This window comes from Osmia bicornis, chromosome 16 (assembly GCF_907164935.1).
Source record: "Osmia bicornis bicornis chromosome 16, iOsmBic2.1, whole genome shotgun sequence".
Classification (NCBI taxonomy): Eukaryota; Metazoa; Arthropoda; class Insecta; order Hymenoptera; family Megachilidae; genus Osmia; species Osmia bicornis.
Genome location: NC_060231.1, coordinates 4,033,772 through 4,049,220, shown reverse-complemented (window position 1 = coordinate 4,049,220; position 15,449 = coordinate 4,033,772). Strand labels below are relative to the sequence as shown.

The 15,449-nt window shown below is 38.0% G+C and overlaps 2 protein-coding genes across 5 annotated transcripts; both read left to right on the top strand.

The window, feature by feature from the left end:
* The first annotated feature begins 1,359 nt into the window (after window positions 1–1,359).
* On the top strand, window positions 1,360–6,494 carry LOC114879056 (ras GTPase-activating protein-binding protein 2). Of its 2 annotated transcripts, none has more exons than XM_029193558.2 (9): window positions 1,360–1,550; window positions 2,491–2,678; window positions 2,747–2,927; window positions 2,988–3,359; window positions 3,425–3,856; window positions 3,968–4,154; window positions 4,268–4,527; window positions 4,596–4,758; window positions 4,831–6,494. In XM_029193558.2, the coding sequence occupies exons 2-9, from the start codon at window positions 2,581–2,583 to the stop codon at window positions 4,977–4,979; spliced, it is 1,842 nt and encodes a 613-aa protein (XP_029049391.1). In that variant the 5' UTR covers window positions 1,360–1,550; window positions 2,491–2,580; the 3' UTR covers window positions 4,980–6,494. The 2 variants fall into 2 exon arrangements, with proteins under 2 accessions (XP_029049391.1, XP_029049390.1); XM_029193557.2 differs by having other exon boundaries at window positions 4,816–6,494.
* Window positions 6,495–8,851: 2,357 nt separating this feature from the next.
* Window positions 8,852–15,014, top strand: LOC114879052 (SPARC). 3 transcript variants are annotated; one of them, XM_029193549.2, is made up of 6 exons: window positions 8,852–9,000; window positions 12,446–12,528; window positions 12,675–12,893; window positions 13,571–13,789; window positions 13,848–14,198; window positions 14,341–15,014. In XM_029193549.2, the coding sequence occupies exons 2-6, from the start codon at window positions 12,454–12,456 to the stop codon at window positions 14,395–14,397; spliced, it is 921 nt and encodes a 306-aa protein (XP_029049382.1). In that variant the 5' UTR covers window positions 8,852–9,000; window positions 12,446–12,453; the 3' UTR covers window positions 14,398–15,014. The 3 variants fall into 3 exon arrangements, with proteins under 3 accessions (XP_029049382.1, XP_029049384.1, XP_029049383.1); XM_029193551.2 differs by lacking the exon at window positions 8,852–9,000 and adding an exon at window positions 9,971–10,049; XM_029193550.2 differs by lacking the exon at window positions 8,852–9,000 and adding an exon at window positions 12,260–12,370.
* Window positions 15,015–15,449: the final 435 nt, after the last annotated feature.

Sequence of the window (15,449 nt, the reverse complement as noted above, 5' to 3'; positions counted from 1 at the left end):
TGCTGATTCTATCACAATACGAGCACCGAGCTAAGTATTCTTTCAGTTTTTACTCTACACTCAAGAATAAACACATGTACATTATATTTATATACCGACAATTTCATTCTAGGCGGAGAACAACATAATAAGGTTTTTAAAGTAAAAGAAAATATTGTATTTTTCTCAAATTCAACACTGTTCTATGTCACAAAAAAGTATTACATTAAAAAAAAAAAGAAATTAGACAAAAACATTTGTCTTCTTAATTTCACAAATTAAAATTGTATACAATTCGTTCTTTAATGTGTAACTAAAATTGTTTTATATTTATATTGAAAGAACACATTTCAAAATTTAAGTTCTTTAAGCTAAATAGAAATTTATTTAGGCAATTTTTTATGTATTATATCATTTATGGATTGCAAGTTTATTTAATAATTTGTATACAGAAATGGACTAAAACGAAATTTTGTATTTCTGTTTATAAGATTAAAAAATATACTTCTTCATTATTTGTATTATTATGACAATTTTGTACCCAGAAATGAGCAAAGCATTTTGACAGAAAAAAATTGAAAGTTCAGTGTGAAATTTGATAAGATTCCAGTATCTAATTTTTTATTTTAGAACACAGTTTACATACTATAATACTAATTATTAAAAAACCATAAACGCAGTTACATTTTTTTAAAGGTTATTTTTCTATGTATGAATAAATTTCTTACCAATTTAATTTTTTAAGTAATAAAAAATAATATAAAGTATCGTTGCAATACTTCGTACGATAAAATGTATTGAAAGTACTGTTATAATACTTTCAAATAAACGTAAATGTGATATGATAAAAGCTGAAAACAATTGTTGTCATCACATTATAAAATACTTATAAATTTGTACAATACTATGAAAATAGATATATTAATTCTAAAGAAACGGAAGGGAATATTTTATTCTTATAATCTACGTAAAAAATTATGAAAATAATTATTGTAGGTTATGTCCTCAAGATTAATACAAGCGATCTAAGTCCAATAAAGATATTAAAAAACAATCATTATGAAATAAACGATTACGTACTAAGCTTCGTTTTTTCTCGAATTAATTATAATTTTAAAAAATATGCATACGAAAAATAAGACAAAGTACAGAACAAGAAAATACATTAAGCCGCGCTTCTAAAGTGCGTCGTCATCGGGTGATTTTTATTGAAATTTTCTTTCAATGATTGGATGATTTTTCGTTAAAGGGAAGGAAACAACCAATCAACGATATACTACGTGCAATTAATTGCTTTTCCAAAACTCCATGTAGTTCCTGTGAGGTCCGCAAAATGTTCGAGGTAGGTAAAACTTGCGCGAGACTCGCTCGTCTATACACGACCGGTGCTTTTGTGCAGGTTCCGCTGCATGTGCTGACATCAAGGTGCTTGGAGCATACATTGAACTGTTTTTATAATTAACATTATTGTGAACTGTTGTTGCTCGTACCAAACTTTTTGTTTTCATCACAGCATCTCGTTTGATCGGGGAAAGCACTGAGTTGTGTCGCGTATTAGTGATTCCATCGGGGTGAGTGTACGACACCGTAAGATCGGCTTTGCCGATGTTCTTTCGACTTCTCGTAGGGGAGACCTCATAGCGAACTCGGTAAAGCAAGCACGATAGAAAACTGCGAATAATTTCGCTAGATCTCGAACAAATAACGATACGAGCCGTTAATAAACGATCGTTTAATCGATCGAACAGTTTGATATTTATGTTAGACGATATTCGCCAAAATATCCCGTTGAAATCTTGCGATTTTTAATCCTAGCGTTAGCGTATCTGAGATGAAGAAAAATCGCCATGCTTGCTCGTGCAACCGGACGGCCCTCTTGCCCTCGACCTCGGTCTTTCAAGCTCACGGGAGCTTAAAGACGATGGACAATGATTTTGTTTTCATTCGATAAACTCCCATCTATTCTGTCGAATTTTCGACTAGTGCGAGAGCACATGTTCCTTTGGAACGCGCGTGTCCCCGCGCGCCTTATTATATTTTAATGTAGAATTATCGAGATAGTGGCAACGTTTCAGCACGCGTTCCAAAGATTATCGTGTTTACAGCTCTGGAATAAATCCGCATTTACAGAATGATTAATGAATTTTTCTTAAATATCATTTAAACGCTAACGAATCGATTGTTTTGCGAAAAAGAAAATTATTTTCACGAGAAAGTAGAGTTTTTAATTTCAGGCGCATCATTCTCATGTGATATCCACAGATAGCCACTTTTGATTGATGTGCATATCTATAGTTTTTATTTCATATTGCGCATTTATTTTTTTCTGTGTTTAATTTATGTTTAACAGTATTATGTATGCAATAAAGTGTCCACTGTGCGTAGTTCCTGGTTACAATAAGCATTTCTTTTTATTCCCCTATAAAATGCATGCGGCTAGTACATAGAATACTCTGTAATCGTCTTTCCCTAAAATTATCATATAAATTGTAAGTATTTTGTTTGTTGCAGACGTTTAACATTCTAATTTTAACAGTTACCTAGCGAACCCTTCCATTGCTGTTTAAGCAAAGTATTATTTTAGACGTTAGGAGTAAGAAAATGGTCATGGAGGCATCCCCTTCTCCACAGAATGTCGGTCGTGAATTTGTCCGACAATATTACACCTTACTTAATCAAGCACCTGCGCATCTTCATAGGTGATTATAATTTTTCTTAGACCATCGGGTAAATTAGGAATCTATTTACAATTAACTCCTTCCCGCAGGTTCTATAATCAACATTCTTCCTTTGTGCACGGGGGATTAGATTCCAATAGAGAATCGACTCCTGCGATCGGGCAGAAACAGATACACCAAAAAATTCAACAACTAAACTTTCGTGATTGTCATGCCAAGATAAGTCAGGTCGATTCGCAGCTAACCCTTGAGAATGGTGTTGTGGTACAGGTACGTGTGATCCTGGCAATGGTGTCACTTAAATGGTACTAATGATTCAATCATTCGTAGGTATCTGGAGAGCTCTCTAATGCTGGACAACCAATGCGTCGTTTCACGCAAACGTTTGTGCTGGCGATACAGGCTCCAAAAACGTACTACGTACATAACGACATATTCCGTTACCAAGATCTGATCTTTCCCGACGAGGAGGAGACGGACGTGGGCGGTGTGGAAGGGGTTGTTGGTGAGTCTGTGGAGAGGGAGGGGGAGGAGGGTGTACGTTCCGAGGCAGAGGAAGAGGAGCACCAAAATCGAGGGCAGCAACTTACAGCACCTGCTGCGTCGACCGAACCACAAACTCAGCCACCGCTTATACCTGCACAACAGTCTGTACTTCAGCAACAACAAATGTATTATGCTCCACCACCACAACAATCTCACGTTAGTTTAGTATCATTTATGAGACAATATCGAAGGAGAACGCGTGCTGAGGAGAGTTATTTCAGGTACATCCTGTGATGCAGCAAGTTCTGAACGGTTCGGTTCACGAGGAGACGCCTTTGATCGCTCAGCAACAGCCTCAGCAACAGCAACAGCAGCAGCAACAACAGCAACCACCGCCACCGCCACCTGCCCAGCAAAATCAATACATAACCGAATCCACGTCGCAAACAGAATTCGTCCAAGAAACAGAACTGGACGCGGCGGCAGAACCGCAACAGCCGGCTGAAAGCGAGGCTCAACCTCAGACAAACGAAACTCAACCGCCAGAGGCTGATCCGTATGCCCCTTCGGCGCCAGAAGCCGAACCGGAACATCAAGTGTCGAATACGAATGTGACCAGTAGCGGCCCGAAAACGTACGCCAATCTTGTGAAATCCTTCCCCAGTACCACTGGAGCGACTAGTCCTCAAGCTCCCAAGTTATCTATGTCACCGGTATATATTTTATAATTGCAATGTTGGTTTTCAATGCTCAAAATCCTGATTAATTTCAAATTACGGATGAACCTGGGATCAGGGAATTAAACGTTGGGAAAATACTTTCAGCCACCGATGACGAACTTGAGATTAGACGACAGGTCACCGTTGCACCCGACCAGCAGTGGACCTGCGCTCTCGGCATCGAGCAACGTTTCCGCGCCTCAGCAGCAGACTCACAGGGTTGGAAATCAGCAGCCGCAACAACAGCAGCATCAACAACAGCGAGCTCCACGAGGGGGAGCAGTACAACGAGGTAAAGAAGTTTGCTGTAAGGTATTAACGATATTAGCCAGCATTTTATTTCCCATTGTTCCGTTCCTACCATCCCGTTGCTGGTCGGATAAAGTAACGGAATGAATCTTTTAGATGGCGATCGACGTGGCACGAGACAGAGTCAGTACAGCGACGCTCATCAACTGTTCCTTGGAAACTTGCCCCATAACGCGTCCGAGGATGATCTGCGCCAGGTGTTTGAATCATACGGTAGGGTGGTAGAGCTGCGTATACACAGTAAATCGAACGACAGGTGCAAAGGGGCACAAGGGAACAACACTGGAAAAGTACCTAATTATGGGTTCATCACTTTTGAAGATCAACAAGTCGTCAACAAAGTGTTGCAGAATCTGGTTGGTGTTGCATAAACCCTGTTCTCTATTTTTCATGGAAACAGGATTCATTTGACTGTTCCTTTCAGCCGATTTATTACCCCGCTGAAAATGGACAGAAATTAAACGTGGAGGAGAAGAAGGTCAGGCCTAGGACGTCGATGGACGGCAGTGGTGGACGGTTGAATTCCAACGATGGTAACATGAGATCCATGGGTGGCCAGCAACAGCAGCAACAACAACGGGGTCCTGGTAAATAAAACTCGGTCGTTTGTCCCCGGTGTAGATGGTCGTGGAATGTAATTGAAGTTGGATACTTTCCAGGCGGTCCGGGCGGCGTTATGAGGGGCGGGCAGCATGGAACGAGAGGCGGACGTGGTGGATTCTCCCGTGGCGGTGATGGCGGAAGGGGCGGCGGTGGAATGCGACAGCCCGGTAACCCAAGCAACCCAAGCTACCAGAATCGTCGCTAATATTACAAGCAACGTTTAAGGCATCTCCAGTTTCTTTCTTCTTGAACAAGTCATCGGTATATAACTACCATCCTCGTTTCCAGACTCAGAAAAACCCAGGACTATCACATAATTACGCTTAAACATCGCTTGCATTGTTCTTTAAGAAACAACTGTAGATGGTGCAGCTCAAATTGTACGGAAAAAAAAACCACGAACTCGAAAAACGGATGAAATCGGGTTATCGCATTTAAGGTTAGGTTTACCGAGCTCTCGCGACTAACGTGAATATAGTCAAATAACTCATCGAACGTTCAACACGGATCCGTTGGATGTTTGATGAACGAAATACCCCGAAATCAATGTCAGGCAATCCGCAAACAACCAACGATGAAAATACAGGAAAAAAAAGAAAAAAAAAAATATGAAAAGAAACTTACATTCACTTACATGTATACAGAGCGACGCGTGATGATCTCGTTAGAAATGCAAGCGCGTTTCCTCTCCCAACGCATAGCCCACGTTTCTTCAAGAAGCAGAAATTGTGATAAAGTGAAAAAACTGGAACTAACGAAAAAGGACAAGTAACTCGTACGCTGCAACGTGCGAATATAAACAATGGGACAATGTTTGAAACAGAAGCGCTCGCACACACACACACACACTCACACGTCGATTCAGAGAGACACCCTGAAAAATCATACGTCGCTCTTTAATTATTTCTTTTCTCCTCCCCCCGTTCACCGATCGCAGTAAGGAGACACGAGCGGTGCAAATTCCGCTGTCGTTATAAAATAAGTCACGAGCCAAACTAAGAAAAATAAAAAATAAAAAAAAAGAACGAAATTAAAGCGAGAGGATACGGAACCGTTGTTTTCTCAACTTTATGGAGTACCGTCGTATAACAATTTCATATGCTCTCGAGTTAATCTTCACTGACTGCCGATGAAAACGTTCCACCTACGCGTAGAAAGTCGGCAATAATGTTTTTAGGTGGTAGTTGGTCGATGTCGGTTAAGGAGTAAAAAAGCTGTGGCTGTTCTCTGGTCGCGTATACAAAAAAAAAAAGACAGCCGATTTTTTTTTCTCTCACAATTGGCCAATTATCAATCGACCGGTATCGATTGATAATGGGACAAGGAATCTTAGACTGCAGCTGGTCTCGCCGTTTTCCTAATTCATTTGCGCGTGTCGCTTATGCCCTATTTTTGTTTCAATCTGCTGATCTTTTTTTTTTTTTCTTCCTTTTCTGTTTAATTTTCTTTTCTTCGTGCAATTTGGCTCTCGCTTAATTCCTCTTTTATATTCTTTATTCATCCCTTATAATTTGCTCCGTCTTCTCTAACGTTCTATTCGAAATTCCAATTTAAATAAGGTCTTAGTATCACAGAACTCGTTGACACTGTAATTGTCTTTCCACAAACGATTTATAGCGAGTATTAACTGGTGTTTACTCTTGTGACTATTGTGCATACATAAATACAAGGTACGATAAGTGTTTGTATGAAGATATTAAACTTAATTCCTCGTCGATAATGTCGCTTACTAATTAAGAAGGTAGTGTTTTTTCAGATAAAGAGCACCAGAGGATACTTGCAACTATACAGGACGAGTTCTGCGATTCTCAATGGTTCATTATTTTTCTTGAAATTATCCTCGCATCGAGTATGATTAAAAAGAAATTGTCAAAGCAACAGCGTAGAAGGGATATAGTGGAAGAGAAAACAGATTCAATTGTAAGAAAAAAGCGATACGGTCGTTGCGCATAATACATGATCATTTATGTGCCATCTTGTCAAATTACACCACAAGTGCACGCATGAAAATACAGAATTTCTCATAGCGTCGACTTAAAAAAAAAAAGAAAATAAGACAGGGGATAAATGAAACTTTGTAATTCGGCAGAAAAACCTAAAGTGCACAGCGACTAAACCGCAAAACTCTACGACATTAAGGCTGAGAACATGTGAAAAGTAATTATTTACGTTTCTTATTGATCCATTAAATTGTTACGTAGTTTTTCATTAAACATCCGCAATAGTTTGTAATCGAATGCGTTACACCGATTATGCCCTCGATGGAGCAGTATCGTCGCAGGACACTCGGTCCCTTCTTACCTCAAAAGAGAGCCCCCCATTTTTGTCGTCGCGTATTTCACTCGTTCAGAGACTCGGATACGTAAAACTGATGTTTGTGAAATATAAACGCGACGAGGCTGCTTCATCTTGGTCATAAATAAAGAGGCAATTTCGCGTGGTTAGGTGGCTGAATTATTTCTAATACCCAGCGATTAGAGTGCTGACAAAATGATCAAGCGTATGCTCCTTTGCTTTATCCTATTCATTCTTGTTAACGCAGTTCAAAAACGTCGGTCAGTCTAATACTTTGAATTGTGAAAATTTTATATTGAAAATCGTTGCCAATTACATGGTTCGAGTCCCTTATTTACAGTGGGTCACACAAGTATTGGTATATTATTTTAGTTCCAAGAAAGAAGTTGCGTTGCTTCGGTACACATCCTTTGAAAATTTTCTAATTTTATTATTAATTAATTATTAAGCCTACGTTGAATTTTCAAAGTTTTAAGTTTTTAGTTTACTATTTCAATGTTCGTTCACTCTTTCCTTTTACTAATTGTTATACAAAATTCAATGACCATCAGAATATTAATTATAATAAGCCTTGATACATCAATGCTTCTCTGATCCTCTGTAATTTTTCTTTTTTCTCATGCGAGCATACACAGCACTTTAATTTTTTACTATGTAAGAAAATCTCCAAGATATGTATATACAGTTTTTAAGTAGATTCTTTTTGATAGTCACAGCACCTGTTCATGAAAAACTAAAATTAAAAAAAAAAAATACAGAAAGTGTTCAAGAAGCCAGTGATAAACGTGGGATTACCTCTTTATTAGTTGAACGAAAGCTCTGCAAATTTTTAGTGTGAATGTTTTTGTTTTTAAGCGACTATTATTAATAATGATAATATTAATAATAATATTAATAATAATAATAATAATAATACAAAGATAAATATAAATGAACGAAGGAAGATAAATAATTATAAAGGAATATGATAATTAGAGGATGGCGAATAATAAGTTGTGAATTTTTGTAGTATACATTTTTATTTCCGGTCTATTCGGGCCAGTTTGTGTGTACAACCATGGTCAAACAAACGTTACTACGACGAAAAAAAAAAAGAAAAGAAATAATGTTAAAGGAAAAAATGATAAAAAAAAAAGAAAACAAAAACAAACATCAAATGTATTGTAACATTTTTGCATTTAGTATAATATACCTACCTTACTACCAATTCCTATTCAATATTTCTTTATTTGTATTAAAATAATTACCATTTCTTTTTTATTATCAAGGTTTCCAAACAATTTTTTTGAGTCCAGGATATATCAGTGATCCAATTAAATTTCTGATTGTTTAGAAAAATAAATCTCATTGTTTACAGATCAATTTTCTATTAAAAAGTGAGTGATACAATTTTTTAAAAAGCATGTTTGTTTATTTCTTTTTTTTTCCAATTTTGAAAATAACAAAATAGCCAATGATTCTCTAAATTAAAAAGTTTTCTATGTTTCCAGCAAGTAATAGTCAGTTGAAGGTGCAAGTGGATAAAAATGTTCAAAAATAAATCTGGAGTATAGTTGATCTGAGGATACATGAATTCTGGTTCTATAATTAATTGGACATTTTTCTTCGCTGTCGCCTTCGATAATGATTATTGAAAGAAGAACCAAGCGTGTTACACGCGGTTGACACGAGGCGAGGCAAGTCGGTTGCGTAATTGATCGCGGGGTCTGGCTCGTAAAGAGAAGCAGTGCATGTGGCAGAAAGATCAAACGGGGGTGTTGGAAGAAAGAAAAACGATGAGATCATCTCCGCGGGTCTGCTCGGCGTTTGGTGTCGCACGGAGCGCAGTCAGTACCGGTCCAGCGACCGATTTGGAGGGCACATTTGAACGACCGGAGAAAGGACAACACTCTGTGAAAAGAGACGATACGGCGAAGGTGAATAAGCTCCAGGTATGTGAATGCATCTGGGACAGGTGTGCAGATTTTACTTTGCATGTACAGGGTGTCCAATTTTATATATTTATTTATGGGACATCCATCGGCGTAACTAGTAGAGCCCGGCCCCCTTCAATAAATAAATATAAATATGCAACGCAACAGTAATTTAAAATTATAAACAAAAATTTAGATATTTGATTTATTTATGGGAAATGACTTTAATTGGACGGGGATTTAAGGGGGTCTGACCCCCTTCATAAATTAGAAATAAACAATTGAACTGCAATAATAATGTAAAATTATAAATAAAAGCTGTATTTTTAAAATACTGATATAAAAAAGTTTTTTTTTCAAAAGTAAAAAATTTTTGAATTTATTCTTTAAAGGGGGTAGTTTTGTATATTTAATGGGGCAAGTTTTAGACATGAGAAATTCTTTCAAAATGTTATTAATAATTGAAATTTGAGGCATTTTATTATGGAACAAAGTTAGAAGTTCCTTTAATAATTCATAGAAACTTCAGCACGCGGAAGATCGTCTAGCTAATTAATTAATTAAGCTCCGACGAGGAAGTATTTCAATGTGCTATAACACATTTGTTTGACTTAATAAATGAAAGGAGTCTATCGTGTTCCATGGCATAATTTTGTCGGCAAACAAGCCCAGTAGACGCATCAATAGTAGGCGTTTGTCGTAATCAGCTTATCTTGTCCCGGGTACCTCGGAAACGATCCTTTCAGACCGGAAATTCAACATCCTCTTTGTGGAAACAAGAAAAAAACAAGTATTTTGTTATCGAGTTCTTCAGCAAAGAAGTTTATCAAACGAAATAATTTTTGATAAAAGAAAAAAAAATCGAGGCATTTATATTTTCCGGGGATCCTAATCGACCCAGAAATGTTTTGCCGGCGAACTTCTGCAATAACGCGATACATGATATCGAAATCAATTTTTTTTTCGTCCATCAGCGAAATGAAATCTTGTCGTTGAAAAATATCCGCAGTAGTCGAGTGTTCTTTGATAAAGTGACACTTTGAAAAATACAGTTCTGTTATCTGGAGGTATTTTATAAAAATATTATAATTTTGCAAATTTACTTTAATTATAGTTAATTCAAGAGGTTCCACTACTTTCAAATATCAAAGCCAACTTTCATAATTTTTTTTAGAAAAACCATAAAGAAAATGGAAAATCTATTATAACTCTGTTATTATACATATATTAAGGTATAACAGAGTATTTTTTAATTTTTATTTTTCAACAAAATGGTGGAGCTACAGCTGCCTCATGATGACTGTGTTTAAGAGGGTGTATAGGAGAACTGAAGCACCTGTAGCTCCGCCATTTTGTTGAACAGGGAAAATAAAAAATTACTCTCTTACACCTTAAGATATGTATAATGACACACTTATAACAGATTTTCTATTTACTTTATGGTTTTTCCAAAAAAAATTGCTAAATGAAGCTGTAATTTTTTAAGTTCGAAGTTCCTCGTTGAAATTAGAGTAATATAGTGTTTCTATAATATCTATTAAAACTTCGTGCGATGTCGATTACGTGATTTCGTGGGCGACGATCATAGAAGCGATAAAAACAGGGTCGTTTCGCGATTCCTACATGCATTCGCCTCCACGCTTCATAAATCGTATTGCTTGTTCGCGTTCTCTTCGCTTCAAACTCTCGTTTTACTGTCCGCCATCTTGGAAAGTTTCTGGAACGCCAATTCCGCCAGATTGGCCGGATGACTTAACGCGTCGCGCCCGAGGGCTCAGGATTTTCGAACTCTTTTTTAAAATTATACAACCTCCAGGTCTAAGAGGGTAGATCTACGGTTCTCAGTCACAATGCGTTATTAGATTACTTCTTCTTAATCGTGATACTTCAGTGCTCACGCGAGCACTCGTATTTCAGGGTCAAAATAATTTCATGGAAAAAGACGATAGTCTCCTTCGAGGAATTCTCTTCATCAAAACAAAGTAGTCTCTGATAAAACACATAGAATGTAATTTCTGAAAATAATAATAACTTCCAGAATCTGTCTTGGAGAGATGAAAGAGAAAAAAAAGAGGTAACGTAAATTATGTAACGATAGGAGTGTTTAACAAGTTCGCAGAAATTTCAAGTTGCAAATGTAATCAAAGCGAGCGAACGTTACCCATAAACCAAACAAGATATATTTAGCGCATTAAACGAGTAAAAGGTTAGGGACCCAGTTTGTAGATACAAAGAAGACCGTTAAAAAATCTCTGTTTGTGCGTTCCAGCTGTTTTATTATTAGAACGTTCCATTTTTCAAAAGCTCACAGCGATGTTAGTTCCGTTAAATATTCGAATTAGTTCACTCTTGATAGATGAGCATAGGTATAAGGTTCGCCTTGCATGCCGGAAGTGAATGCTAATAAAAGAAATAAAACGTAAACTTAAAAGCGCGTTAACAGTCTCCGCAGTTTAAGTGGGCGTTCATATTTTGCTGATGACTTCAACGTAACCTTCGTTACTCGTCATTAATTTAGCATTGAATGTACCATGTACAATCACGCGCAACAGGCTTCTTCTGAGGGCAAAGGATGGAAAGTATGAATTATTATTATTTTTTCGCTAATGTTTTCAATAGTGAAAAATTTTGCAGAACGAATCGCAAAAAAAAAAAAAAAAAAAAAGCACCCCTGCTTCTTCGAAGCCCAAGGGCAGACTGACTGACCTCCGCTTAATGCAAGTGGCCTTATCAGGTGCGTCTGGCCCATATACCTAGGGGTGAAGTAACGCGCCCTCTGATTGGCGGAGTGCGACTGACTAGACAAGCGCGGCTATCTGATTGGTCTTCGGTATTTCATCGATGGAACTGTTGTCGAAATAACGCGTCGTAATATAACTGATACGAGTTTATACCACCGAAATGGTGTACTATCAGCCAGGTTATTCGCTAGGAGATACTTAATATTATTTCGCAACTTTGGAAATTCTCAGGATTCAAATTTAATTTTCTTATCAACGTTAGAGAAAAGGGCGGTGTTATGGACCATTTGGGATCTGTTACTGGAATGCTTTTTCGTGTACCTTCCAAGTCGCCATAAATTTATTATTGAAATCTGACGCTTACGCATATGCGAGAGAAGAAAGAGCAGTATCGCGTGTCTCTCATAAACGCATTCTGCTTACCACGTACGTAAAGGATCGTGATTTCCAAGTACATACGTATCTGGGTTATCGCTTCGTTGCTCCTATTAAGGTCTCGGAGATTTATTATCGGTCATCGGTTTGACCCGAGCGGAATCGGTTGTTCGTGCGACGCCAGATTACTGGGAATTTTCAAAAGTGAACTCACGCATACTTCTGCTCTAATTTTCTAATAAATACATTGGGAGCACAGATGCTTAGCTAAGGTTTACCTCGTGCCCTGAATATTTATTTTACTGAAGTAACACGGTGCAATTACACGCTAATGATTAATGTTACAGAGATCGCAATGGGGACGAAACTGAAGCTCCTTCTGTTTGCGTTGCTGATGGTGTCCCTTATGGTGGACGTTTCGGCGCACCAGGTAAAACTCGATTATTAATCAACGTCATCTGCCGTAAACACCCAACGAGACTCCGCTTATGGCGATTCGTCCGTGAACCTTATACGGCTTACGAGAAGCGTTAAGTGTCAGATACGCGAACATTAAAATGATTATCAATGTTTCAGCGACGAAGAAAACATCGTCGTCACACAACGACGACGGAAGCGAGCGCTCAAGATGAGGTCATGAACATGCTTGAGGCTGACGAAATAGCCGAAGAGGCGGCGGAGAACGCTGAGGTCACCGTCGAAGATGGCAGAAACGAGGTTGGATCGAAGAGTCAGAGTTTGCTCCGTATGGATCCGTGCATGAGCAAACACTGTGGCGCAGGACGAGTTTGCAAGGTTCGTCGGAGATGGCTAAATTCATTTTTCCCCAGTGAATGCCATTGATTCCAAAAGCTTGCATTTACCTTTTATTTAAACTTCCCCTCTTAACCCGATGACCCGGGCGATTTCTCTTCATTCATAAATATGAATGAATTCGATCCTCTTATCTGCAGTGAAAAAAGAAGAAACATAGAGTGTAATAATCTGATTGAAACTATCGTACGAAATCTTTTTCCAATTTCATTTTCTTTATACGCTGCAGAGGTCCTGTACGGAGGATGTAACCCCGGGGGCACGTTTTATTTTAAACCATGGTAACTTGGTTGGATCATTTTTCTATTGGAATAGAGTTATTCCTCTTCACTGCGTCAGATAAAAATCGAATAAGAATCGGTTCGTTCCTTTTACATCTATAGGGGAAGAAAATGGGATGCCATTTGTTATTGATTTAAATATAACGAGATGTATCAAGGTGAAGATGGTGCGATAAATACAGTAGGGCCCCCTATAACGCGGATGCCCCTTAGAGTAGGCCCCCCAGTACAACATGGATCCCATTCAGTAACTCTAGGCCCCCAAACAACGCTGATGCCCCTTAGAGTAGATTACGGACTTCCCTCACTAATTACAGCAGACCCCCTCCCCTCCTATATAATTACAATAAGCATGTTCTAATAATTTAATGATTTTAGGCTATCGACGAAGAAACCGCCGAGTGTGTCTGCGTGGAGATATGCGACCAGGAGGACGACCCCAGACGAAAAGTCTGCACCAACTACAACGAAACGTTCCACAGTGACTGCGAGGTTTACCAGCAGCGTTGCTTCTGCGACTCCAACGACGAGAGGTGCAGGGGACCCGATTATCAGCACGTTCACATAGAATACTATGGCGAATGTCGTCAGATGCCGGTAAGTATCAGCGAAATCGGTAAACGAACGATGGTTAATGAGTTTTGATACCTTGCAGATGTGCAAAGAAGAAGAGATGGCAGATTTCCCGAGACGTATGCGTGACTGGCTGTTCAACATCATGAGGGACCTTGCCGATCGTCAAGAATTGCCATCCCATTATCTGAAGATGCAACGAGAAGCGGAGACTAATCATACGTTACGTTGGTCGAACGCGGCAATTTGGAAATGGTGCGACTTGGATGGTCACCCCCATGACAGGGCTGTTTCTAGACACGAACTTTTCCCCATCAGAGCTCCTTTAATGGCTCTGGAACATTGCATTGGACCATTCCTCGACTCCTGCGATATTAACGACGATCATAAAATTACCCTTATCGAATGGGGAAAATGTTTGCAACTTGAGGAGGTAATCCTGCCAGACATTTAATAATTTTCAGTCATCAACTTCAGAGAAAATCATTTATCACCAGGCTTATTATATCATAAGTAAATGTTACTGAAGCTTCAAGGTACAACAGTTATAATAACATTTATTTGAATAATTGCAGGACGACCTAGATGAGAAATGCGACCAGCTGGTTGAGGCACAAAACTCTGACCAGTAGTACCTAAAATGGAATACCAACAGCAGTATAGGTGGAAAGAAAGAGTGGGAAAAAATGGCGGGAAAAGTTGCAATTGCTAAGCTTTTGATTGCGCATGTCTGCGCAGAGACTCGTCGATATTGCAACCCAACCGTGATGGTCATGCCAACTACAGTTTTAGACAGTGCTCTTTAGTAATACAGAAAGTTATGGTTGCGTACAACTTAAGCTTCTTTTCGTTCAAAGGACCAAGTATCCCATCATCCACTTTGTCCATATCTTTTACATGAAACAACAGCAGATTCTAGGTTAAGCTCTTGAGTTTTTTCAAAATGGTGGAAGAATTCTCCCTTTAAACCTACCTTTAACTAAGAGGAGCTTATGTTGTACGTTAAAAACTACTCCCTAGATTTTTATATTTTCTCTTATTAGTTAAAAACCGTCTACCACCTCCTGCCCCTTTAATGCATAGTATAATCTTAACATTCTCGTAGCAACGTAGGTATATACATATATATAAATATAATTCACACACACAGAGGCGCACGCGCGCACATACGAACATATATATACATCTTTTGTATAAATTTATTATATGACTGCCTTTCTATCAATAAAGAGCGATACAGTTTCTTTCATCCATACAATGTTAATCCATTTTATGTCTGCTTTGCAGAAATACTTTTGTTTCATTTATTTATTGAAACTTTTAGATAGAAATCATTTAAAAGTATCGCTGAATAGTCGCATATTTATAACTTTGTGTAGTATTTTATTAAAATACTCATTTTAGAATTCGCCAGTGTATAATTAACATTTTACGAGAATTTTAACATTCAAATCATTGCCAGATCTAGAATGCTGTTAAAAACATACATTTCAGTATCTTCATGAAGTACAAAATCCTCGACGTTACAAAATTACAATTGAAAACTTTGACCTCCATCAATTTGCATTTATTATTAACAGTAATATTACAAGTTCTTCTTTAGAATCATAAAAGGTAAAAAAAATTAGCCATCAAATTCAAATGTACGTGAACGTCATACAAACGTTTGCCAAATACACGAGAA